General features: G+C 38.8%; 4 protein-coding genes across 9 annotated transcripts; 1 reads left to right on the top strand and 3 right to left on the bottom strand.

Annotated features, from left to right (window-relative positions):
• Positions 1–653: 653 nt before the first annotated feature.
• elavl1b (ELAV like RNA binding protein 1b) lies at positions 654–6,877 on the top strand. 3 transcript variants are annotated; one of them, XM_026996458.2, is made up of 8 exons: positions 654–783; positions 2,022–2,085; positions 2,261–2,326; positions 2,443–2,623; positions 3,479–3,582; positions 4,401–4,554; positions 4,734–4,959; positions 5,094–6,877. In XM_026996458.2, exons 2-8 carry the CDS (start codon positions 2,050–2,052, stop codon positions 5,416–5,418), a joined length of 1,092 nt encoding a protein of 363 aa, XP_026852259.1. In that variant the 5' UTR covers positions 654–783; positions 2,022–2,049; the 3' UTR covers positions 5,419–6,877. The 3 variants fall into 3 exon arrangements, with proteins under 3 accessions (XP_026852259.1, XP_026852265.1, XP_026852271.1); XM_026996464.2 differs by having other exon boundaries at positions 2,446–2,623; XM_026996470.2 differs by lacking the exons at positions 654–783; positions 2,022–2,085; positions 2,261–2,326; positions 3,479–3,582 and having other exon boundaries at positions 2,536–2,623.
• slc1a8a (solute carrier family 1 member 8a) lies at positions 6,405–16,823 on the bottom strand. The gene is made up of 11 exons (XM_035523154.1): positions 16,046–16,823; positions 14,553–14,632; positions 14,245–14,457; positions 13,353–13,395; positions 12,098–12,305; positions 11,846–11,945; positions 11,059–11,292; positions 10,672–10,866; positions 10,040–10,174; positions 9,754–9,850; positions 6,405–9,397 (listed from the first exon to the last, which is right to left on the bottom strand). The coding sequence occupies exons 1-11, from the start codon at positions 16,295–16,297 to the stop codon at positions 9,239–9,241; spliced, it is 1,716 nt and encodes a 571-aa protein (XP_035379047.1). The 5' UTR covers positions 16,298–16,823; the 3' UTR covers positions 6,405–9,238.
• Positions 16,824–18,051: 1,228 nt separating this feature from the next.
• On the bottom strand, positions 18,052–21,074 carry LOC113568323 (zinc transporter ZIP3). The gene is made up of 2 exons (XM_026996516.2): positions 20,004–21,074; positions 18,052–19,794 (listed from the first exon to the last, which is right to left on the bottom strand). Exons 1-2 carry the CDS (start codon positions 20,208–20,210, stop codon positions 19,057–19,059), a joined length of 945 nt encoding a protein of 314 aa, XP_026852317.1. The 5' UTR covers positions 20,211–21,074; the 3' UTR covers positions 18,052–19,056.
• A 92-nt stretch (positions 21,075–21,166) lies between these two features.
• sgta (small glutamine-rich tetratricopeptide repeat (TPR)-containing, alpha) lies at positions 21,167–26,373 on the bottom strand. Of its 4 annotated transcripts, none has more exons than XM_026996497.2 (12): positions 26,253–26,373; positions 24,911–25,051; positions 24,720–24,823; positions 24,538–24,628; positions 23,993–24,092; positions 23,794–23,898; positions 23,259–23,397; positions 23,102–23,164; positions 22,981–23,018; positions 22,765–22,872; positions 22,523–22,642; positions 21,167–21,601 (listed from the first exon to the last, which is right to left on the bottom strand). In XM_026996497.2, the coding sequence occupies exons 2-11, from the start codon at positions 25,008–25,010 to the stop codon at positions 22,534–22,536; spliced, it is 957 nt and encodes a 318-aa protein (XP_026852298.1). In that variant the 5' UTR covers positions 25,011–25,051; positions 26,253–26,373; the 3' UTR covers positions 21,167–21,601; positions 22,523–22,533. The 4 variants fall into 4 exon arrangements, with proteins under 4 accessions (XP_026852298.1, XP_026852305.1, XP_026852283.1 ...); XM_026996504.2 differs by having other exon boundaries at positions 26,194–26,262; XM_026996482.2 differs by lacking the exon at positions 26,253–26,373 and adding an exon at positions 26,129–26,246.
• Positions 26,374–26,607: the final 234 nt, after the last annotated feature.

A 26,607-nucleotide genomic window follows, 5' to 3' on the forward strand; every position in this document is an offset into this window, starting at 1 on the left:
TATCTAAAGCCATAATCAGAGTTCCAAAGCCTTTTATAACCTGAAAATTGGTTGTCATCAATTCCTAAAGACTACACCTTTTCAGACCAAGCACCTTTTAGACCAAAATGATAAGATTATATAGTACAAATAAAATTAAAATTAATTCTTCAGCACAGGTCTGGTTCATAAATTAACTAAGTAATTCATGTATGATTAATACTATGTGCAATAATCCAGTATTAATGTAACTTTCCATCTTAATGGAAGTGTTTGAAGGAATTCTTTTTTCACCATATTCAGTGAAATAGGGTGACCATTGTAAATAAGAGATACTAAGCACTCAGCACCATACTTCAATACCAGAAGGTTGTGCTGACACTAGGACTGAACATAGACATACTGAACTCCTGATTTCATAAGTATGGTCCATAAGATGTAACCTACTGACGTTTCCATTTTGCAGGTAGTCACTCAGAGCTTTGACTACTCTATTAAGTAGTATCGGTTTGACTCCATAAACACGAAGAGTTTCTTTGTATCTTTTTGGTATTTACTTTGCTTGCACCGAACTCTTTCTGATTTAAAAGAGATAAAGTGGCTAAAGTTAGATAGAAAACGTAACAGTCGTTGTGGGCTGGCTAGCTACGTAAATTCGGGGGGGCCTGGCGAATAATTCTGACGTAACGAGTATATCCGGTACTTGCGCTCGTATTGTTAAGCGCAGGCGAGCTAAGAGTATTCCGTTTGTGGGAAATACGTAGCTAGTTGTATACTGTACAACGTTTATAGACGAAAGTTAAGGTATGTTGTTTATTTGTTGAACATATTTCTTTTGGGGTCTTAAGCGAAAAGATGATATGTGATGTAGCGAAGCCACGCGGTAAAATCTACCCATGGCTATGGCCTTGAATGCAAGGCCTAATCCCTTTTCAGATGGCTAGCCAGTGCTTAATTTTGCTTCTAATTATAGCTAGCCAATATCCTAAGTAGATGTAACTTAATTTGTGAGTTGCATAAGGTGGTGGTTATTTAATGTAGCTACTTGCGTTTTATACAGATCAGTTCCTTCAAATGTGAACCTCTTGGTTTTGAAATAACTAGCAAGGATGGCTATCTAGCTTAGCATGATAACGTGTGCCGTTGGGATCTGGTACTGCGTTTTATAACGTTAGCTAGGTAGGTTCCTAGCTAAGCTAAGTAATTTAGCAGACAAGATAAGATATCTAAGATAATGTTAAAGCGTAATGCATAGACTAGTTAGCTATGTAAACTCTAGTTACTCTAGTACATATTTGCGCGTAGTTTGCATACTAAAGCGGATATCGCTTTGCTACTACACGTTACACTGAAGTTTAAAATTTCGTCTTTTAGCCAGTCCTTACTAGCTAGCTAGCTAATGTTGGCTAATGCACGGTTTATCTCGATGGCTTAGTTAGGTTAGCCTTGTAACCCCTACCCGTGGGTTAACCAACTCGGCTAGCGTTGGGTTGGCCAATTTATTCATATGGCGCTCTGTATCTTTGTGGATAGTTGGATAGCTAGCTAGGTTAGCTCAATTTTGACTGTTCGCCGTGCCAACAGATTATCTTGCTGGATTAGAATTCTCTAGATAGCCATTTTGTAGCTAATGATAGCTAGCTAGGTTAGCTCGTTGATTGATTTTAGCTATTTTACCTTTTTACTGTGCTGAGTAGTGTCGTAGCGTTAACTTGTGCTATTTTTTTTTTTTTACGTTTATTTATTTTTTTGGTTCTCAGTAAAGTAACGGTTTAGAACCCTGGCGTGGTTTTATAGGCTTGACTCGCGCCGCGCGTGCTGCGGCCTGAGGCCGGTCTCGCGAGACTGCTCTTCTCGTGAGCAGCGCGCTTGCCTTTGCTTCCCATATTCGCAGGCGGGAGCGTTCAGACTTGAGACGGCGCTGTTTGAAATGAGCAGCGAGGCTTTGTAGTGAACTAGTGCAAACACCGTCGAGGGTTTTACACCAGAGTCGCATTTGCTGTACTTTACGATATCTGATATTTTATTCCCCCCCCCCCCAGGCGTAAGATTTGGGTCTAAAGTATCTCCATGGCTGTTAGAAGGGGACACATACGGTACCTGAAAGTGAGTATGAGCTCTTCCAATTTCTATTTTGAAGGGTTTATAGATTAGTGACGAAAACATTGAAAATATTTGCTCAAATTTAGTGTAAGATATTGTTTTGTATATGTCCTTAATAGTTTATTTGAATGTAAGTAAGCAGTACTACTCGATGCATCACTTTATATTTATGCTGTAGGTCTGTGAGGTTCAGAGCCAAGGAATTGATAGAGATTCACAGCAGCTTGGCAAGGGTGTCATTAAAGTAAGTCCATTATACTGTCATACTGATGAGGTAAATCTTAATGAATTGCTCTGTAGATTTTATTCGGCGCATGTTTGACACCAGGCATTTCGTTTTCTGTTCTTTTCTTCTTTTAGCAGGAGGCTTATGACCTGCCAAATGGTTACGAGGACCATATGGGGGATGAGCCAAAGGACGCCAAAACAAACCTGATCGTCAACTACCTGCCACAGAACATGACGCAGGAGGAGCTGCGAAGTCTTTTCAGCAGTATTGGCGAGGTGGAATCTGCCAAACTTATTCGAGATAAAATGGGAGGTAAGTCTTGCGAAACAAAATAGTTGAGTGAATCTTCTGTGTCTTGACGGAGGGGATTTTGGTCTTCGGATTGTTTTTTACACCAAACTTTTAATAATAACCTTTTGATTTTAATATTTTGCGTTTGGTGACATGATATTGAGGCAAGCACTTGGTTGTGCATATATATATTTTCCTTTTTGATTTTGAAGATGTTGAGGTGTTTTGTGTTTTTTGTTTCTTTAATAATTTGATTTTGATTTGAACTGGGGTTGTTTCTGGAAGTGGAAGCATATCTTGCAGTGTTGGCCAATTTTGTCTGTTGTGTGACATACTGTTAACCATGTTTTTATTATATTTTTGGAGGGGCGGGTGGGTACATGTCCGTGCATCATTATGGTATGGTTTGCAACTTTTGTTTTTGTTTTATTTTCTTAACTCACATTTTAGCTATAATATTCCTGTATGGTTTAACAGAGTTAATGCAAAATGTTGTGTAATTTGGAGTATTTGTTTTTTACTTTTAATTTTATGGCAGTGTCATTGTTTTAACTTGAAAATGTACGCAACTTACTAATGTTTTGTGTTTATTTTAAAGGAAGCGATGGAAGCTAAGCAGTATTTTATGTAATGCAGACCCTTATGATTTTCATATTCATGTATTCATGATATGTAACTGAGTTTTCTTATTTTAAGGGAAGAAGTAATTGTTTTGAAATTGTTTTTTCATTTCAATAATTTCCTCCCCCCACCCCCAAGATTATACTGCATTGTAACATTTGGGTTTTTTGTTTATGAAAACTACTTTAGTCTGCAGGATGTGGACAAACGTTTGTTATTTTTATTTTGTTGTTTTTTCCTTTTTTTTTTCTCTAGGCCACAGTTTAGGGTACGGATTTGTTAACTATGTTAACCCTAGTGATGCAGAAAGGGCAATCAGTACTCTCAATGGGCTGAGACTACAGTCTAAAACTATCAAGGTAACGTGCAAAGAGGTGTTCTTGTATCCATGTGTAAACTGATAGACATGACATGTTCAAGTAGTTGCTATGCAGCGGAGGGAAAATCCCAATACTGCCCAGTGTGTTTCTCAATAAGAAATGCACTTTTATAGAGGTCTGAGATTTGTTTTGAAATTTTCTTTTTCAGTTTCAATATTTTTGTCTGTTTCCAGGTTGTCAGACCCATATAATTTTAACAATTGGCTTTCCCCATTGACTTGGCAAGGTTTTAATTTTCGGTACAGAATTATACTGAAGTTTTTTGACTTTCATAGATTCAGATGTTTTGCCTCCAGTATTGGTCACTAGGTGTTTTTGTTCAGTTTTAAGTTTGTTTGGTGGAGGGAGGCACATGAGGTCATTTTGCTTGAGTATGACGTTGTGCCGAACCAAAGCCCTGCACAGCAATCCCTGATGTTTATTTTTATTTTCCGTATTTTTTGCACTAATGGGATTGTTTGAAATGGAAATTGTCCCTTTTTTACATTTGAAGTTATGCTCTTTTTTTTTCTTTTTTTTTTTTTCTTTTTTTTCTCTCTTTTTTAGCTTTAGCTTTTAGAGTTGTCGTCATGTACAAAATACAGATTGTTTTGGGTTTTTTTTCTCCCGTCAATCTGTTGTAAAACTAACAGCAATGTAACGTTAACATTTAATTTGGGATGAGTTTGTTGCCTCTGTAACAACTTTTATCTTGGTACTTTTGTTGAATTTTTTTACAAACCATTAATTAATACTATTGATTTTTGATGTGCTCCTTGTAATGTTGGTTTCTTAAACAATGGTTCTCCCTTTTTTAGGTTTCTTATGCCAGGCCGAGCTCTGACTCAATCAAAGATGCCAATCTTTATATTAGTGGTTTGCCCAAGTCCATGACACAGAAAGATGTCGAAGACATGTTTGCCCGGTATGGACGCATCATAAACTCACGTGTGCTGGTTGATCAGGCTTCAGGTACTGAATGATTGATTGTACACCATCACCACTTGTCTTGTATTTGCTATATATTCAAACAGTGAAACCAAAAAAAAAATAATTCTGGGTTATTTTCCCATTTCCTCCTTTATGTGTGGTGGTGTTTATCACTTAGCTTGTGTTGGCATTTAAGGCTGGTAATGCTCCCTTCATCTTAGGTTTGTCCCGCGGCGTTGCCTTTATTCGGTTTGATAAGAGGGCTGAAGCAGAAGAAGCCATCAAGGGCCTCAATGGCCAGAAGCCCACTGGAGCAACCGAGCCAATCACGGTGAAGTTTGCTGCAAACCCCAATCAGGCAAAAAACTCCCAGCTGCTGTCCCAGCTGTACCATACACAGTCTCGGCGCTTTGGAGGCCCTGTTCATCACCAGGCCCAAAGATTCAGGTGCGTTCATACAGCAAAGGCTCCTTTTTTGTATTTTTGTTGGTGTGGTTTGTATTACCACAAAAATGACATCATTGTACTATTAAACACTTCCTCTTGTAATGTTAAGGTTGTTTTCCTACACCTTTTACTAGGTTTTCACCCATGAGTGTGGATCACATGGGTGGTGCATCTGGCATGAATGTGTCTGGCAATACCACTTCTGGCTGGTGCATTTTCATCTACAACCTGGGCCAGGACGTGGACGAGGGATTTCTCTGGCAGATGTTTGGCCCATTTGGTGCAGTCACCAATGTCAAAGTCATTCGAGATTTCAACACCAACAAATGTAAAGGGTTTGGGTTTGTTACTATGACAAACTATGAAGAGGCAGCTATGGCCATTACTAGCCTCAATGGATATCGTCTGGGGGACAAAGTCTTACAAGTCTCGTTCAAAACCAGCAAGTCCCACAAGTAAAAGGACAGTGTATTACTTTTTGGGTTCTAAGAACTTGTATGTTGCTTCTTTTTGCCTTGGCCTTCCATCCCTCCCTACTACACTTCTATTAGGGTTGAGTGTCTCCATAAAAGTACTTGTGTATCTTTTGATGTCTGATTGAATAAGTGATAGTGTTGTATTACTTTTGGATTCAACAGGCCAGTTGAATTAAGTTGGATATATGGCCTAAAATAGTTGACACAAATTGGATATGGGGGTGCCTGAACACTAGATTCATTCAGATTGTTCAAGGACCAGTAAGACATACGGGCTGTACCAAAAGCTTGCAATATTCAAAGTCCCAGACACTGTCAAGTTTAATATTGTGCTATGTGATGTTGCCCTTCCCTGTTTGATATTGTATCAAGGTTCCAGTAATTTGTTTTTCTTTTTCACCACAATTAATTGGCTGGCTGACGGCTGTGTCAAATATTTGACTATGAATGCCTGATCTCTTTGCCTCCTTTGTCAAATCACTTGCCATAGTTTGGAGTTTAAATGCAAATCAGAGCAGCAATTTCAGTGTTTTTTCACCACTCATATGACATGATTGAATTTTTGCTGTAAAATGTAAGGGTTTTTAGGAGCATGCAAAAAGTGTTGACAACATGCTTGTCAGATCTTTGAGAATATTACCGAGCCACCTTTTGTTTTTGCTCGATTTAAGTGATTTGGGTTTAAAGGACCAAAGAAATTGGACAGTCTGTATTCATTTGTTTTTTTTTTATATATATGTAAACATTGCCCTTTTTGTTTTTGCAATTAAGATATTAAACCTGTTTTGCATTAAAACCTGTTACTATTTTGTCTAGCTTGTAAATTTAGCAAGAGGCTGGATTTAAAAAATTCTTTTAACTCGCCTCAAGTTGAACAGTGTGTCTTATCAGCCTTTCTGGATCAGCTGTCCTACTCAAGTGTTCAGCGGTCAGTTGTCAGTCCATGCAGAATATTTGAAGACGGCCTGGTCATCATGGTGGTCTGGCTTGTAGACAAGTTGGGATGTTTTGTCTCTTTATTTTTAGTTTTTTTCATGGAGACACACCCTCCTCACCCCTTTTTAGTACAAGTAATTAAATCAATACATGTTTGTGTAATTTAGTATTCCCATCACAACTCCTGTATATAAGATTTAGCAATTAGAGTGAAGTTCAGTCTAGATTAATGACGATTTACCCCTATGAATACTATACATAGATTATTAAAAGTTTGGATTGTTCTGCAAGACACCTTAATTTCTGCTGGTGTTAGGCAGCAATGCCTGTCTAGCGTAGACGTCGCATTTTTGCCTCCATATATGCATGTTCATTTAAGGCTTTGTCAGTAGCAATCACATAATGTATGTGCTCTGTGATGTTGACCTCATCAGAAGTGTGAGCTTAGCTGTTGTAGCATGAATCTTTTATGTATTTACAAATAAATGCTATTCTTTTGTTGTAAATTTTCTTCTGAAGGTTTTGTTGTACAAATTGACCATTTCTCTTAATGTGTCGGTATAGTGTATTTTAGAGTACTTGAGACTGAGCTACTGCTTCATTTGTAAACAATTACTAGATGCTAGAATGTTGCTAATTGCTTGATCATTCATTCATTTATTTATTTATTTATATAAATGTGTGAAACCACCTCAGTTTGTATCAAGTGTACACAGTTAAAAATTATTAGTCCCCAAGGAGATATGGAACATTTTAATAACATTAGTCCCCATGTGAAATTTCAATGTAGCAAATTGACCATAAAGGCCTCATGGGTAGCATCCCAGGTAGATACTAAATGCACTCCAGTGAACAGTGCTAGTGACACTTGAAGGCTAGAGTGAGAGGCAGCACTCTTACATTCTTTTAAGTTATTTGATCACGCCAAAAAGCAAACAAGTCTGGATCCGAGAAAGAAGGTATTGGATAATGGGCTATACTAACACTTCAAATTGTCTCCAGAATGACTATATTTGCATCATCACAAGGTATAAGGAGATGCATTGTAATTAGAAATGCCTGAGCATATTTGCAACTGCAAGATATAAAGGTGTTTGAAGAAAACAATCATCAGATATGTCAAGAATCCTTGGATCTGTGAAGATGACTTGCTGAAATAGTCACTTCTGGACTTTGTGTAGTGTTAAGATGGACTGCTGTGAATGCTCTTCATCGTGGGCTTTGAGGTCATCATCCAAGGAAAACTCTTGATCAGAGCAGTGAATACAAGCAAGACTGAAGTTTGCTCATGACCAATTTACACATGGGAATGAGTTTTAGAAGTCTTAGGTGTGAAGAGACTAATCTGGAGCTGTTTGCATACATAGATGTTGGTTTTGTTTGGCGAAGGAAAGTAGGCCTTCAACTGTTGACATTTTGAAGGAGAATGTGAAGAAATCTGCTGCCAGTCTGGCTTTAGGTTGCTGTGGGGTCTTCCAGCAGGACAGTGACCCAAAACACATGGCCGAGTTGCTTCGAAACTTTTGAAGGACACCAAATTCAAGGTTTTTGAGTGGCCCTCTGAAAGGCCAATCCTATTGAGAACCTACAATGCAAAAATTCATTGTCCATGCTCAAACATCACTTAATTTGTATGAGTTAGAACAATTTGGCAGCCTGGCTATGAACCATAGTAAGGGCCAGATGTCAGCTGTGAGTCAGTAAGATTGACAATTAATTGTTAGAGGGCTAATAATTTTGGCCTTGTCATTTTGTTTTTGTTTCAACCCAGTACATTAGTAAAATATTTTCAGCAAACTAGATTTTGTCTTTGTTCTTGTGGAAGTAAAATACACTATATCTCTTTGTGTTGGTTATTTTCTTAGAAAAGGTTTCTGTTTCTGATTATCCATGCTCTGGCTTAATATACTAACAAGGCTTACTTCTATGGAGTTGGCAAAACACTTTTGTAAGTTGTTAACAAGAGTGTCTAATAAGTGCTGTAAATGTCATTCACTACCATTACATATCAAGGAGATAAGCACTTTATAATTGGGTCTATGCCTTGTTCGGTACACAAAGTTTGTTTCTGATTCACAAAGCAATGTTTAATTTCTCAGCTACTTAGACCGAAGGGTTACACTTTCCTTTTGACCTTGTCACTTACCTGAATAACAAGACATTTTAGTTATCATCACAAATGAATGGATAATGTGCAATTAATTTCCCTGAGTCTGTTGATGCTGATCTTAAGAACCTGAGGCCAAGTAAGCCTGCCTAATTAATCTTAATTAGTGTCTGCTTGCTTTCTTTGTAGTTAAAGCTTCTGTTAATCCTGGAGCCATCTGTCCTTGTGCACTGTCTGTGGGGTCTCACAGCTGCTAGTTCAATTAACTGAATGATGTACTTCATTACAAAATATTTTTCATTTATTACAGATGAACAAAATACAGTAATGCAAATATATCAAAACATGTCCCAAGAGTCACCTTGTCCTGATAAGGTGCACTGTTAAAAAAAGGAAACAGTTTGCCTTACAACATTTTTAGTCCTCAATTGTTACCTTCTGCTCTATTACACACCTATTTAAGGCAACTCTTCTATAGTCTTCATCATGCTGATATGAATAGCAGTGTCATAAGGTGGATTAACAAATATCAATGCACATGCAGTAAGGAGCCTGTTCTTTTTTGCATTTTGTTTTGTTAAAAACACAAACAAATTTGTCACCCATAAGAAAAAAAAACAAACAGTTAAATTGTGCTGTGCAATGTCAAATAAATATTTTTAAAGAGAACCATGAGAAATGCATTCCTTTTTGTACTGGATTATGGCACAAAAGTAGAGATTTGTCTTCAGAAGAGGTGGTTGTAAGGCTATTGTTGAGCTCAAACTTGACAAATGTTGTAGTAGACAGTTGGTCGCTCTATAACCGTGTCTCCAACCACCTCAAATATATAGTCTTTTCTGGCAAGAAGTGGCACTTCTATCAGAGGCATGTTCATGTTTTGGGCATGTGTGTCTTGTGACAGCCCTGTAGCATTGCCCTGAAAAAAGCCAAATTCCATAAGAACTGTTAGTACATTACAGCTGAGAATGTGTTTGTATTCATTTTGTATTAATCCTTGTAAGTGCTAATTTTTATAAACACTTCAGTTAGACTGTCTATATATATTACAGATGGCTATTATTAAAATAATTGCTCTCAGGGGCAGAAGATGCACTCTCAGTGCAGTCTAGCATAAATTAACATAAGACTGTAACACTGATGGTAATACTGATTACAGCAGCTTTTTAATGTATAGTTTACAGGTGTTGTACAAACTTCAGTTGAAGAGACGCTCTCAACATTTTGTAATTTGCTGTTTGTTAATACACTAGACATTAATGAGGATTAACCTACCCCTGTGTCAGGTGCAAAGTCTTTCCGACACAAGTGACCAATGATTCCAGCTGCCAGGGCATCTCCTAGAACATTAATCATTGTTCGGAAACGATCCCTTTAAAAAAAGAATAGAAACACTTGACTCTCTCTCTGTCCTGTGAGCTGATTGTGAGGACTTAACTCTCTCTCCTGTGAGTGGATTATGATTCATTACTTAGATATGTCTCGCACAGGACAAACTATGTTTTACCAGATCATCCATCAGAATACACTACTAGGCACATAGAAGTCATTGTGTACTTACAAAATCCAGTCGATGGCCACAATTAGCGTGATGTCATCTGGTGGCAAGCCCACAGACGTGAGTACTATCACCATAGTTACCAGGCCTGCCTGAGGGATACCGGCAGCACCAACGCTGGCAGCAGTCGCTGTGATGCTGTCAAGAGGTACAACAGTAAGCCCAGTGCACAGGGCTAAGAAAAGCACTCATCTCTGTCAGTTAATCATGCCAAGGCTTTGTGCCATGTGGCTCATCTCATTGCTGATACCATCTCCACAGAATCTGCCATAAGATCTGCATAAGCGCATAACAGGAAAATCGCAATGGAAACGCATCTTATTTGCAAAGGGCGGGGCTTTCCAACCAGGCAGGAACATACCTGATTCTACATATTGTTTGTCCCAAGCTTAAAATAAATAGCAAGGTACAGTATGTTCCTCCTTGGCTGGAGTCATGTCAGTCCTTTGCAGACACCCTGGTCCAGGGTTATAAAAAATCCTAGATTTTATTTCTCCATAAAGTTTTCTATGCTCATTCAGTATAAAATGACAACATGGACTACAGGTTAGGAAAGTGTCCCCTGTGATACATTTTGCCTGCTCACGGTAACTCCTAATGTCACTGGCTAGAGAGCAAAAGAGTGGTGTGGTTACCTTATTGTGACCAACTGTCCAAAATCCAACTCATACTCATTGACCTGAGCAATGAAGATGGTGGCCACTGCTTCATAGAGGGCAGTGCCATCCATGTTGATGGTCGCCCCCACGGGCAAGACGAACCGTGCTATCTGCTTGTCTACACCACAGTTCTCCAGCAAGCACTTCATTGTAATGGGTAGTGTGGCAGAACTGTGAAAACCAGGAAAAACAATTACTCGTACAATATACCAGATTTAATCCATGCACAGCTTCATTTTCTTCTCACACTTAAATTTAGGGCATGTGAAGGCAAACTACCTTCACATTGCCACCAGCGCTTTCTACCTCTAACCCTCACAAAACCTCTAACCTCTAACATAACCTCTGCATTCTCTCTCTCACCTTGATGATGTGGCCAAGGCAATGACCATAGCTTGAAGCAGTCCTTTGACATAGGTGAAGGGGTTCTTCCGGGTCAAGAGGAAATACAACACAGGAAGTAGAATGAGGCCATGGATGAACAGCCCAGCCAGAACTGTTATAGTGTACCAGCCCAGTTTCCTGCCCAGAGTGGATGGGTCACTCATGTCTAAGATTTTCCCAGCCACCAGGAAGATGATCCCAAATGGGAAATACCTGCCAAAGAAAAAAGACAAATTGTGAATAAAGTATGATTTCTCTGTAGACACGGCAATAAGATATGGAAATGTATGTTCTTATTTGCTCAAAAATTTAATCACAGTGCTAAAAATCTGTCCTAACCTATAGTCCTATTAATGAAACTCTGCCAACAGGAAGAGATTTGTGGGGTTCTTAAATAAGGATATCCCTGGTTGTGACCAGTCTGCTAACTGGGGGCGGGGGCACTTGAGTGCAGGTGTCTCATAATCTGCTACATATGTTGGCCTCCTTTTAACACGCCTCCTTGTTCACATGCCCGCTATACACTTAGTCCCCTGTTTTTGACTGCACTGACATGTGAACATTAAATCTTGCTGGCTTGTAAGTTCTCAACATCTCATTTCCTGGATGACTGTGCATCAGTTTTGACTCTGTCAGATAAGTGTTTGCAAATTGCTACCTCATCACTTCTAAAATACACTTTTTCCCCAAGGGAAAAGGCAATGTTAAATCCACACAGACACAGGTACAGTTCACAAACAGATATTTCATGTTTTGTTTCTCTTACCATACTGCTGCATTGATGATCTTCATGACGCATTCATTGATGCACTGGCACACACTGATTAAGGGTGCTCCTCGCTCACCCATTTTCCCGAGGAGGAGACCTAGAAGTGGACAGCATTGCTTGAATTCTTAAAATCTTCATCAGCTGTAAGACCTTTAATGGCAGTGATGTGCGCTGATGTCCACATGGAGCTGTAGTGGCTACAAGCCTGCGGACCTGTGAGATGATGAGAAGCTGACTTGAAGGCCTTACCCATAGTGGCAGAGAAGATGACGATACCAAGTACATTCATCTGCTGGCTGCTACCAGGCCGAGTCCTATAGTGCACGTCAGGGGGTGGAGTGAGCTCCAGGAAGACAGCACGGCCTTCATGGCTGCCCTCGTCCGGTAGGAGGTACACGAAATTGGGTTGCCGGGAGCTGACTTGGGTTTTGAAAACAGGGATAAGTTCGGTCTTATACTGTAAAGAGACAGCAAATATAGGCAATGTTACATTTGTAGAAATACTGAGACAATGACGAAAACATTAACACGTTAACACTGTTGGTAAGGACATACAGGGAAAGTTTATTTGCACAGCACTTTTTACACGCCACGGCAATTCAAATTGCTTTACACAAATGGAAGAATTATAAAGATTTTAACATTCCAAGATCTATGATCTCAAGGTTATGCCAAAAACAAGGAAAAGCTACACAAAACATTTTATTTAAATACAATTAAATACAGTTGATTTAAATAGAAAATAAATAATAAACTAATAAAAATGAATTAAGAGGAAAATGATTAAAATAGAAACAGACACAATTAAAAGAAAAAAAATGATAAAAGTTGGTAAAAGACATAAACTGCATAAAATCATAGTTGGAAGATAGTACACTACTCGCCCTGTGAGATAAAAACAGTGTCTGGCACCTAACTGTAAGCTAGATCAAACAGAGAGACTATTAGTCTCCATTTGAAGGTGTCCACTGATGACATATTTTTGAGGTTCTGTGACAGCCGATTTCATCTGAGAGCTACATAGAAGCTGCATGCTTCTCTTCTGCGTGTTTAGTGTTGACCTTACGATGACCTTAGCTGATGAGCTCCTAGTGAGCCAAGAGGCCTGCTTGGATTATATTGTTTGAGCATGTCAGATAGATACATTGGCCCTGAACCATTTAGTGATTTGTAGATGAGTAACAGTACCTTAAAGTCAATTCTGTAACATACTGCGTGCCAAGGTAAAGATTTAAGAATCGAGCTGATGTGTTCCTGCTGTAGAAGTAGTTCCTGCTCTGCAAATATGACACAAACCAGTTTAGAACTGTTCCTGCGAATCCAACTTTTTTGTCAAGTCCATCTAAGAGTATTTTATTATCCGTGGTGTCAAAGGTGGCACTGAGATCAAGTAATAGATGAACAGATGTTTTTCCAGAAATCACATTTCAACATGTCATTGAGTATCTTTATAAGAGACGTTTCAGTGCTGTGGTAGAGTTACAAGAGGTTAGAAAACCCTCACCTGTTGAAAAGTTGCCTCAATGAGATTTGAAGGAATCATATTCCTGAAGAAACAGAAACAAGTGGGAATAAGTGGTCCACTTTTCAAAAGTAGTGACAAAACTAAATCCATTAATCTTTTATATATTGTATATAAATTGTCTTTGAAGCACACAAAACACCACAAACACAGCAATGTATTTGGTTAAAGAAAGACTCTTCATTTTACTTAAAAGCTTTAAGGCGTTTGATTTGTTCCATCTGATAGTGGCATGTTTCTTGCTTTAAGAGCTTTGAATAAAGCCTACACAGTAAGGCTTAGTGAACATTAGTTAGCTTCACAGAAAACAGACACTTCCATCACTGCCTTCACAGAGGTGACCTCTGTAGTGATCCCCACTGTAAACTGTAAACCACACCTTTGTATGGATTACCAGAAATATCCTTATCACCATTCTGTTTTAATTGGATTAAAAAGTACAGGTTAATCTGAGTTTTGCAGACCTAGATGCATCTTGTGAAAGACAGAGGACCGTGAAATGAATTCAGTTTGTTATTTTTCTTCTGTGTTACAGTGTATGTTACTGGTTTTGTCCTATTGTTATTGTTTTTTTCAAATGTGGTCTTTGTGTCATTGTTCCGTTTATGGTTTTTGCTATATTGATTGTACAGCTCTTTGGTCAACTGCTGTTGTTTATAAATGTGCTTTAGAAATATATATACAAATGAGAATAAGAATGAAAAATACATTAAAATAAAATTATTTTTTATTTACATCAAGTTGTCCCAGGAAGCGTACATTGTTACCTACAGTTTGCCATATTGTTTGAGCATAGAACATCACATAAAACCTATTGGTAGCGACAAGGATGAACTTCCAACTTCTCAGAAATGAGGACACTGGATTTACATGCCTGACAAGGTCTAGCAAAGCATCCGCAGAAGTCATAACCGGACCACTGAGTCTGTTGCTCTCCATCTCAGTCCCGTGGCCCGGCTTAATGATCTCCACAAGCACAATGCCAACCACAACGGCAATGAAGGTGGTCCACAGGTAATAAGTTACGGTTAGCAAACCCACACGACAACAAGCCTTGGATTCCATTGATGACAGCCCAGACATCAAACTACACAGAAAGACAGAGAAGTTAAAAGGAGTTCCATTGTGAATGAAGTGTGGCAGAATCAAAGATATTTAGCTAATTCAACCAGAGATAAACACCTCGAGGTGATTAGGGGCAGGATGAGCATTTTAAGCATTCTCATCAGGAGTTCTCCAGGGAAAGAAAAATACATTTTTGCCTGTTAAGAAAGCAGAGAGAAGTTGATACATTTAGATAAAATAATAAGATACTAAGTTTCAAAAGGTGGACTGATATATATTTCGTCAATATATCTGATTCATTTTTTGGATTTCTGTTATTCATTACTTCAACATTTGGGCTGTTTTATCGTTAATGTTTTATTTACAAAAAAGTATTTTTTTACATTTCATTAGGTTAGATTTGGTATTAGGTCAACTATATCAAGAGGATTGTATTTTTGTACTGTGTGTTGTGCACAATATTGTGTACATTGTAATTACAATATATGTATAGGCACCAGAATATTGCTGTAGCTGAATATAAACCATGCAACTGCATGCAAAAATTAAACTGCAACATGGTTAAGACAAGTTCTCAAAACCCTGTCCTGCTAACTTAATTTTGTAGCTTTAATTTACTTTATTTGGATATCTGTAATAATGGGACCTTTAAAGTATACATCATATTATTAGACATATTCACATTTTCAGAACACAGTACTGCCCAGTGGTTTCTAGAGAATATCATGATCATTTTTGTAACATTGTATCCAGTCACAGTTCAACTGTGTACTCACTGTATAAGTCATATCTAATAATCAGACTGATGTCATGATACAGTACAATAAATGATCAATCTTCTGCAGCAGTGTCAGAATTCCCCCATCACTGTTAATAAAGGAGCCACTCCATACAACAGGTCCTTTAACACTAAGGGAATTTGTCTGCTGAGTACACAAGTGTTCATTGACCACAGGTTGTTGTCCTGTGTCATGCACAAAATGACCATGGACATGTGAGGCTGTTTGCCTAAAATGACTAACTTGTGGTAGGATTTAAAGCCAGCTCAACCTGGATTGGTCCTAAACACTCACTAATGTTATTTACACCAGCTTTCATTGTTGACCTTTGACATAACTATTTGACTGGTAAAAACAGTTACTAATGTATGAATGTTTATAGAACAAATGAGTAGAACATAGCTGACCATGGTGCTAGTAACACCAAAGTTGTGGGTTTGATTCCTGGGGAGCACACATTAAGTCATACTGATGTAAGCTGCCCTAGATAACAGTATCAGCAAAATGCCATGTACAGAAATAAGGAGCTAACATGAATTGTGTCTCTGTACATGCAAGTGCAAGCTATACGATAGAATTCTGTGTGCGCGGAGCTACAAGGATGCTTCACCAATATTTGAATCCTTCCAGGCTTTTCATGTGTGATCTGCATTACATGTTGCACCATTACTTTGCAGTATTCCCACCACTCCTCAACCATAAGTCTGTAATCAAGTCTGCAACTACAGGCCAAGGTAGCCAAGCGCAACAAGCTACAAGCACCAGTAAGCATTTCAATAGCTGCGATATACCTACCAGTGACTTTTATTGTTGTGAAATCGTATATCCTACCTGCGCAGATAGCTCAGTTCCCCTCAGCATATAGCCTAGGACGCATCCTGTTACCACTCCCAGCACAGACAGTGTCAACAGACCGTTGCGCTTCACATACTGTTTCAGATGATCGCTTATTTTTATAGTACATATGTCACCCAGAAACTCCTTAATATTATCCAGCAGGTATTTTCTTGTGCCAATCGGAGAGAAAAGCCGGTGTTCCATATGAACATTATCGGCTCCCCCAGATATCAGTAGCTCCTCCATGCTGTGGCCAAACTACGGTATCTTGTTCTACCATTGGATTAAGACGTGCCTGGGACACCGAAGGACCATGGTCCTCTTGGGAAACTAAGAGGATTACGCTTGTTTGTTAATGCCGCTGTCCCATGGGATTTAGACATGACTGGTGTCAAACCCACATTTTTGCACCGACGTACTGTGATTCTGTGTACACGAACAGGACTTTGTTATGATCCAAGAGGTGCATGGAAAATCTCCGTGCACCATAGGGAGACATTGGTATGAGCCATGAACCTTAATTATCAAATGTTACTGAACAAAGAGTTAACCTGGCTTTATACAATGCGACTATCACGACGAGTGTTTTCTCTTCTGTTCTGGCTCAATAAAACTGGACGAACAGCGCACTGGCCTGCGTGCAGGGATTCAGATGGAGCAGATGGGATTCAGATGGAGGGATTCAGATGGGACAGCACAGCACTTTCTCTGCCACAACAGATGTTCTCCAGGGCGAAATAGCTGTTGAATTACAGATTCAAGAAATCTAAGAAATCTATGGATGATTAAAGCAGAATGTCATATCTTCAGTGTGGAAAATCTTTATCGTATAATCTGATTTTCACACATGCACTAGGCTCCCCTGCGTTATGAAGGATTTACTCTTCTGTGCCATTGCCAGTCTAATGGGGAATCCGTTATATCGTTCTCTTTGGTCCATTACTGTAGATTTGACTAATTTATCATTTAGCCTGCATCTTCATATTAATCTATCAATTTTTATGTTCTGTTTTCTGCTTAAGGGTCTGTATTTTCACCTTGATTCAATGCGTTTCAATATTTAGTCTTTGATCAATAGCTAAAATTAATAATAGAAGCATTTATTTCATCATCTTTTTATTCTTAGTGCAAAAGGTTTCAGAGAACTCTGCCCACTGGGTAGATTCTTGCTTCAGTAATACAGACTCAGGCATTCATCAAAGGATTCAGAAGTTACTTTGCGATATGTAAGCGCTATTTATCAATCTAAAATCTTCGTTCCCAGGCCACCTCTCTGAACACCTTTTCCTTGAATAAATTTTTTAATTAAATTTACTTAAGTTTTCTTTCACTCCATGTGGCAGTCCAGGTCTGGCCTTGATCTGATACTTATGGGACTGCTTTGCTAAAGAGGCAGTATAAGAAACACCATACCTGAGCATGAAATGGATCTCTACACCTGCAACCCTGTTCTGATGTTCAGGGAAGCAAAAGGTCTGTACATAACAATGCTCTAAGATGTAAATAGCACCCGTGTTAAGGTGGTGCCATCTCAAATCAGTAGGGTGGCATGACTTTGAATGCAAACATTTTTTAAAGAAACAATGACTAGGCTGTATAAACTTAAAAATGCTGGCTGTTAGCATTAATTTGAGGATGTGCACTTTGTATCACGTGAACCTTGCAAGAATCTTTTAAATTGATCTTTATCAATTCTTTATCAATAGAGTGGTTTAACGAGATCACTCCAAAAAGAGAAAAATAAATAAATAAAATAAATATTTGTAACAGTAACAGGGATGACAGCGGAAATAAGCACCATGTCCATGGCAAAATTTGGCAACATGTAAACAGGTTACCTGGTTGCTTAATGTGTGCATGGGTGTTTGTTAGCATAAGTCTTTGTACAAGTAGTTTTTTCCTTTCTTTTTTAAACAGTTCTACAGTGGACATTAAAAAGTCTACACAACCATGTTAAATTAATGGCTGCTGTATATTAAATAAGAAATGTTACCACAAACTAAAAAGTTGACAAATTACTTTACTGGATAATTTATTTGTTTTATAATGACATCAGTGTGTGTGTGTGTGTGTGTGTATACACACACACACACAGCTAAATGTAAAAAAAAAACAAAAAAAAAAAACAATACACCAGCTGCCACAGAAATAACTAATTTACAAACATAAAACTAAAAATGCAAGAATATATAAAAATATGCAACCACAGAAATAAACTGGATATTAAAAGATCAACTGATCCAATATCCAGTTATTCTCTGCAGCACAGTATTTCTTTTAAACTTCCACTGCAATATTACTGTCCTACTTTATAATTCTTCCACTGACTGGGATATAGGTTATTGCATGACTGTACATGTATATCTTTACCTTGACTAATTATGTAAATTCAGGAATGCATTTTTACAACACTTGTTACAGCCAGTAAAGCATTTGGCAATTTCCCCTGATTCAGTCATGTTCCAAAATCATTTTGATAATGAGCTATATTGCAAAAATGTACAAACGATACCTTTCCATAGCACGAGTTCAACACTGTTACCAATTAGAAAATTTCCAGGTTTTAGTAACAACTTCAGTAAATACCTGGAAAGAATACTATAATTGTGTATAATTGTATATATTTGATCTACAAGGATGCAGTCTTGTTGGCCTACAATTGCTTACTCTTGTTTAAACAGCCAACCAAACTATATTTAGCTGCAATACACATTTAAAAGTCTGATCATGTATGACAAACTGAAATGAAAAGACATACTTCACATTAGTAATATCACAATCAGTAATAAGCATGTATTCTAAAATCTGCAGCTTCCCCCAGCAACAATTATAAATAATGTGTTTCAATACATTTAAAAACTTTTTTTTTTTTTTTTTTTTTAAATTCTGAAGTTCTTAGATATCTAGTGTAGTACTTCAGACATGGTTATGCTGGTGAGTACAAGTACGTAATCTAAACACAAAGCCACCTCGAGATTATTCTTCATGTAGACTGCTAAAATCCATCACCACTTGATAAAAACAAGACCTGCTAAGACACCATATCCCAAGACAAGAAAGAGCACCTTCAGTAGCCTATCGTGCTTATCCTCCAGCTCTCGTGAGAGGATTTCAAAGAAAGTTATAAAAAGAAATGTACCTGCAGCAAGGCCTTGGAGCACCACAGAAACTATACTTCCTGCCAGGTGCTGGGCCCTCTCAATACCCATTCCAAGGCCAATGCCAATTGGTATCATAAGGCTGACTGTGATGCCCAACTTGCTGGCATCTTGCAGTAGCAGTCCTGCTTTAGCAATACTAACCCCTAAAGCCACAGCAGCCAGGGTCTCATGGATTGCCACTCCAGTGAAAAGGCTTCCCAGCTTTGCCCCATCTTCCTGAAGCCCTAGTGCAAGACCTTCAAAAATTGAATGAGCTGAGAGAGCCAGAACCAAACTGGCTAGCCTCAGGGGCCCTGCACGTGTCAGTTCTGCAGGGTTAAAGTGTCCATGGTGATGTAAGTGGTGCTGGTGGCCGGCTGAGCTCCGAGGAGGAGCAATGAATGGAGTGTCGTATTCAGAGTCACTTCCAGCCTCCGAGCCTCCAGCATTAAAGGTCTCCAGATCAATGAAGGAAGGCTTCTCTTTCCTGAAGGTCAGCACAGCCTGCTCAATAAACACTGTGAGGAAAAAGCCAAGCATCATCATGGTCTCTGCCAGTGGATAGTCTGTAGTCTTATTTAGCATTTCAAGGACTTTCTCCACCTGATGGAAAAATAAGACAAAGAATGAGAAAAATTTGTACTCACAAAAGGTGAGAGTCTAGGCTCCTAAATGAGAAAAAGCGATTCCTGTTAGTAAAACGATAGCTAGAGAACCTTGTTATGGAAGTCTGCATTTTGTCTTTACTTCTGCACAGAAACTTACGGAAATGCGGGTTTACTAAAGACGAGAGATCGGGCTCCTTAACTCACCTTTTCCCTAACAGCTGGCAGAAGAGCATTGAAACAGGTAGCCAGGAAAACACCACCTCCAAAAGAATTACTGAGTGAAAGCGCCTTCCTGTACTTGGCGGCTTTGTCGAAGTCCGACTGGATCACACGCACAGGAATAAGGATGCCGCCCAGCATAAGGGCAAACACCCCTACTAAGCACAGAATTTTGGCCACAACTATCTGCATGCTGGCATTCAGATTCACATCATCAGTTATGGCAGAGAAGTGAGTTGCATGGCGTGCCACAAATCCTTCGCTCGGCCGAACCGCACAGAGAGAGCACCGTTCAGGCCGCAGTCTGGGACAGCATATTTCTCCTTTACTGTTTAGTTAAATAAGGGTCGTACCGAGAAGGTACTTCAGCAACAGCCGGCTCTCTCAAAATGACACATATGACGGGCGTACTGAGAAACTTCTTCAGCTGTCTTAGTTGTCAGCTCTGGAAATCTGATTATAAATTTGCAAAGGCGAACTGGCCTGGCTGGCAACAAACCCAAGCTAACCGTGCTAGCTTAGCCAGCCTAGCACTTCGCTAGCCAAGTCAAGTCGCGGTTGTATACTTTGGACAGGTTCGTTGCATTTCATGCCCGAATGTATCCGTTATATAACATTAAGATGAAGCCTAAAACATAAATGACTTAATGTCACTTCTACACAGGGGTTTACCGTCGAGGATGATTACATGCTCCTCTCCGTGTCCGCAGCCATCTAGCGTTAGCCAACAAGCTACGACACGTTAACGCCGCGCTCGGCAGTGAATTAAAATTTTATACGAAGAGCAAAATTTTAAGACGAAATCCGAACTCGTTATGCTAGCTGGCTAGACTTTATAACCTAACAGTTACGATCGCGTTCCCCGGTTACTTCCTGCTGCACAAGCACCTGTCCGGTCTTGATGTGTGGGTGTTAGCTGGTCTAAACATCCGCAAACACCACCTGTTTTTATGACCCAGGCTATCCGGATGTCAGGCATATTTCCAAGTGAACATTCGGTGCAATACTTACTGTTAATCCAAAAAACTGACGATAGCTATTGAGTCATGCTTACATTATAAGAACGCACTGTATAATGATCGTGACCGACGATACTAATTTGAAAGCATTACAATAATATATGCTAGTGGAGGACAAAGACGACCTACTTGAAATTTGACATTTAATATCCATAACGTCGACGTTGTACATATCCCTTACAAACTCATGTGATCAAAGACAGCTGTTACTGTAAAAAGGAATCACTTTGGGTCAATTCTGCAAGTTTGCATCCAGTCCATGTAACAGTGATTCTTGTATGACAATCCAATAGCATGGATTAGTTACACTGAAATCTTTTTGTTAAACCAGTCTGAAACATCTGTACAACTGAAGTTGTTGGGGGTTTTTTTTTAAGTTGACCTGCTATGACCTAAAAATTTAGGCTAGACTGGTTTCTTCAAAAAATAGCCAAGGCAGGGAATGGAGCCAGTCACACATGCACTAATTGTGATGTAAAATTGGTCTTATCCCTGGGGTTAAAAAAACAAAAAAAGTAGACAGTCAGCCAGTCTTCTTTGCATGTCCCCATGATAATTCTTTAGCTATTGAGAAAGAAAAACAGACACAGTCTAAGGAACTGGACAGTGACCATTTCTAATTTAAAGCTCTCTCTCCTGCATACTGTCCTTGAATTAGATTTAACAAAGACTACGAGATTAAAGTGCAGAATGTTAGCTGTAACTCAAGAGTATTCACATCTATAGTTGTTGAATGTACATCATGCTCTGCCAGTGCTATGTATGATGTAGCTATCAGTTCTTGTTTCTTCCAAGTCTTTTTGCCTCCTGTCTTGTCTTCTGAAAAGGATTCAGTAACTGATTTGGTCACTTTCTCACCCTGGAAATCATCACAGCTTTAATAGTATGTGAATGGAAATCTCTAACAAGACAAAAACAGCAGATCCATCTTCAACCATGATGCCACATTAAGTGCTCACCAGTGCAATATCTTGCAGGGCATACATGTGGCTATACAGTACATCCCTGTCATGAAGGTTTTTTCTTTTACATGTGATCCTCTTCCCATAACACACCTAATATCCTTTTTTGTTCCAGGGCTACAGGCCTTTAAACATTCATTTTATCTGATTTTGTGTTTGGGGGCTTAGCATTGGCTGCATTTGAAGTAAAGTGATTGAGCGCAGGCTTGTATATTCTTTTCATGTTTATATTTGTCATCTTCAAGCAAACATGGATTAAAATACCCTGTTGTAAATTAAACTGACATTTTGCACCAAATTCGTAGTTTTTGTTTCATTTCAAATAGAATGTACTAGATTACACAGCCAAAACATTCTGAATTATTAAAAGACTTCACCATACATGCCATATCTATAATTTTACAACCTGACCAACTTCTGAAATATTTCTGGCATGTACGAACATATTCAGGACCCGCTGTTGATCACAGAGTATTTTAAAAACATTTATGTTACGTTAGACCAAGAAACAGGTCAACCTTACCATTGTAAGCATCATTGCTCTTCATTACTAGCGCTAGGTGGCCGGCTTCGGATTTGACTCCTTAACTGCTCAATGAGCTCAGGGTTCTGCTGCTGCATTTGCTGTGCGAACTGCTGACCACTATCCAGGTACACGAAAAACCGGACTTAATAGAAAAGCCACCAACTAACAACGTGATAATAGCTTGGTATCTTAGCTTATTTTGTTTTTTAAAAAAGAAAAACAACGGCATGTCATCTTACGCTTGAATTAGACCTGAAAGGTCTGCGGGAGCAGCTCCTGCTCCAGAAGACGCAGCGCTGGTGCCACCCATAGGACCACCATATGCTCCTGACATCATTCCTGACATGCTGAACAGTTAGAGTCCTTCTATATGATATTCTGCTAGCGTATGTGACACTGCATTAATCAGCATACAATATGCACAATGTGTGTTTAATGTATTCCATACTACTCACAGTTGTTGCACTTGTGGGTTATTCATCAAGTTAGAAGCCTGGAAACAAAAGTGAACATCAATAACTGGATTCAAGAATCGAACACTGGCCAAGTTAGACAGGCAATGACGAACATACTCACCATGCTCATGAAGCCAGGATTACTAAGCAGTCCAGCCAGGTCAACCCCACCCATACCCCCTGTCTGACGAGAGACATACCAAATACAGTAAAAAAAAAAAAATAATTCTTCTACTGCCAAAATGAACTGAATTTAGACTGTAATTTTGAGGACTCACTGGGCTGGCTGTTTCTTTCAGTTTCTGCTCAGCTATTTTCAGATTTGATTTGTATGTCTCATTCTCAGGATCCAGTTCCAGGGCTTTCCTGTAGTAGCCGACAGCCTCTGTGTGTTTGTTCAAACTGGCAAGAGCCAGTCTGGTTAACAAAGGAAATCACAGTAGTTTAGTTACATTAGAATATGAAGTATGTGCTCTAAACATAGAAGGAATACTTCAGATAGTTATGCAAATGTTCCACATTCATCAAATGTAATGAAAGTTTCTGGCCACCACTAAGTATCATGAAGTAGGCATCATGCTAATTAGGTGACATTTCATTACATAATTTTCCATTATTTGGTAGCAATCTTAAGTTTTGTAGCTTCAGCACTGTAAACCAAACAAAAAGCAAAATTTACTCACCAAGTACATCTTGCCTGATCAGATATATATTAGTTAAAGATATATATTAGTTGTTTGACCGTTCCCTATTCATTAAACAACAAATGAAATGTACCAATGTTTAGTCGGTTCTAATTATAGTTTGTCTTACCCCATTCTTCCGTACGCTTTGCTGTAGTTTGGATCAATTCCAATTGCAAGTTCGCAATCTTGTACAGCTCCAGCATAGTTACCAAGTTTGCTGTAAGCTGCAGCTCTTCAACATCACAAAAAACAAGCCTTTAAACATTATAGAGATCAAATAATGGTTAATATTTACATTTTTACAGGTTTGAAGTACATGGCATTACCTGTTGCAGTAATACACTGCATTTTGGGGATTAATCTGAATAGCTTGTGAGTAGAATTCCACTGCCGCACTGAAGTTTTCTACCTTCATTTGATCATTGCCTGTGTTAAAATACATTTTGCATCCATTATTAAGATGAACTCCAGTGCTACACCTATATGCTATCTACCTTTACAACACATTAGGTAACTACCAGTTTAAAACAATGACATTTTTATGTCATGTGCATCAACGAAACTTCTTTATCTATTGCTGTATATTCATTATAAAAGAGATGTCTAAACAGCTTCTCCAATGTGTTTGTTTAAACAAAAACATTTTTTGGGGAGCAACTGTTTTGTGGAAGCCCCCCCCCCACCCCTTCTGAGAGCGGTTTTTATTCCTGCAACAACAAAGTTCTAAAACTTTGAACTGTTTCTAAACATTAAGAGTAAGGAATGTTGGTCATGTTTTACTGCACAAATCCAATGCAGTGGACATTCAAATAAGCCAAAACTAAACAATAATGTTTCCAGTGTAGCTCTACATCCTGCTGTATGGACATACCATTGCTTTTAAGTTGTTCTGCCTCTGCAAGTTGCTCCTCTGTAGGGGAACTATTGGCTGAGTTGACTTTAACTTGAGGTGTATCCGCTACCTGGCAAATGAAATGCCTTCGGTTAAGCTACAAAACATTAGTAAGCTTAAATTCTGAGTTGACACAGTCAGACAGACTTAATATGCGTTACCTTGTCTGTGGCCATTGCAAATATTTCTGGCAAGGTTTGTGAGACTGCTAAACTCTGGTCTTCGGTAGAGACACCGAATGCTGTCTCCAGACACTGGACAGCAACTGGAAAGCAATTCAGAAGAAATTATAAATTGGTAATAATTCTAAACTGAAAATAAGTTAATGAATTTAAAATGATTAGTATATTACCCTCTAAACTTTCCTGAGCATCTGAAGACAGTGCTCCAGACCTGAGCTGGTCGTGGAGAAACTGAATAATGGAGTAGGCAAGACGCTTTGTGTCTGTCATTTTGGCTGGAGGATAAGAACTCTCCAATTATTGTTGGAGATCTGAAGAAAAATCAAAGAGTTGTTAAAAAAAAAACACAAGAGAAAGAATTTATATCACGTTTCACAGTCAAAAATTAATAACTGATTCGAGCCACAAAGCTGCAACTATGCAGTACTGGATATGATTGTCTTTTGGGACCTTAGGCATAAACAGTAAAGTGCCCAAACGCTCCTGGAAAGGATTGCAGAGTTTCAACCGAGGTCTAATAAATGTGGATCACGATCCTTGCATGCTGGTGTGTTGCGAGTAAAACTCAGTAGGGCAGCATCTCTCTAAATCAATAGCAAACTATTAAGACCTGACTAAGTTTTCGGGATGCAGGTTTGATGCAGAGATCTAAACCACAGTACTGTTGCCTTCCTCAGACTCGGATTTGACACCAGCGTAGCTGTATTAGCTACAATGCCCAGTGCATTACAGCGTAGCTAGCAAACACCCATTGTGGAAAAACAACATGAGGACAAAGCTTAGCTAGCTAGCTAGCTAGCTAATGTTAGCCCCAACTAAGTATCCCAAGGAATGTTATCATAGCACAACTAATACTGTCTTAAGAGTAGTGCAAACTACAATAATGTATCTAGTTGGCTAGTTGTGTAGCTAAAAGTGTTTTTGTTGTGATGGAGCAATTTATCTTAACGTAGATATGTCACGGTCACTATGCCGGATAAAACGAATCAATGCAACGGCTGGAGTTGTACCTTTTGAAATTACCAACTAACCTAGCTAGAGTTAGCTTATAGACATTTGAGACAGAATATTCTAGCAAACACTGAATACTAGGATAAACAGCCAACGTTAACGAATGCTTGTCTGGATTACTGGCCAACATGTACAAACTAACAATCTGTATTAAGTTGAAAGTTATAATTTGCTCTTTCAGATTTAGTTCGGTTGTTGCCAGCTAGCTAATTTAGCGTGCTGCGTAAATCTAGCTAGAGAGCCTAGCTAAAATAGCTACAGTAGCTAACGTTGTAGTCAAGATACTAGCGGCATTTAGCGAGCTATCTTAGCAACCCAACTAGCTAATATCGCTTGCTATGTTAGATTTAGCTCGCTTGCGTACCTAGCTATCTTACCAAAACAAAATTCACGAGTTTTTCGAGACCAGGTGAAAATCAAGTCACATCCTACGCGCAGTTACCATTCACGCCAATTGAAATTACACAGGCCAACGTCCATCGCGGCTTCGTTAATACTTACTAATCGACCCACTTCAGGGATTCCTCGCGAGGGGCACGTATACGTTTCGCCTCTTGCGTAAAACGTAATTCCACGTAACAATAGTTGTCCGTCACAAAAAGTTGTCCACCGGTAAAGACTGTATATAATCAATCTATTAACCTTATTTCAATGTCTATAAATATAATGTATTTATTTGGGACAATGTATTCAAAATCTACTGTTCCACTTCCTAATTAATTGAATTGTCTGCACTAAATATAAATACGTTCAAGACGATCTAGTTATTTCACTGCGATTTATTTTTTAATTATACTAGATGCAGACAAATCCCAAATAGCAATATTATTCAAAAATGTAATTTAAAATGACAAAC

The sequence above is a fragment of the Electrophorus electricus genome, chromosome 26 (assembly GCF_013358815.1).
Source record: "Electrophorus electricus isolate fEleEle1 chromosome 26, fEleEle1.pri, whole genome shotgun sequence".
Classification (NCBI taxonomy): domain Eukaryota; kingdom Metazoa; phylum Chordata; class Actinopteri; order Gymnotiformes; family Gymnotidae; genus Electrophorus; species Electrophorus electricus.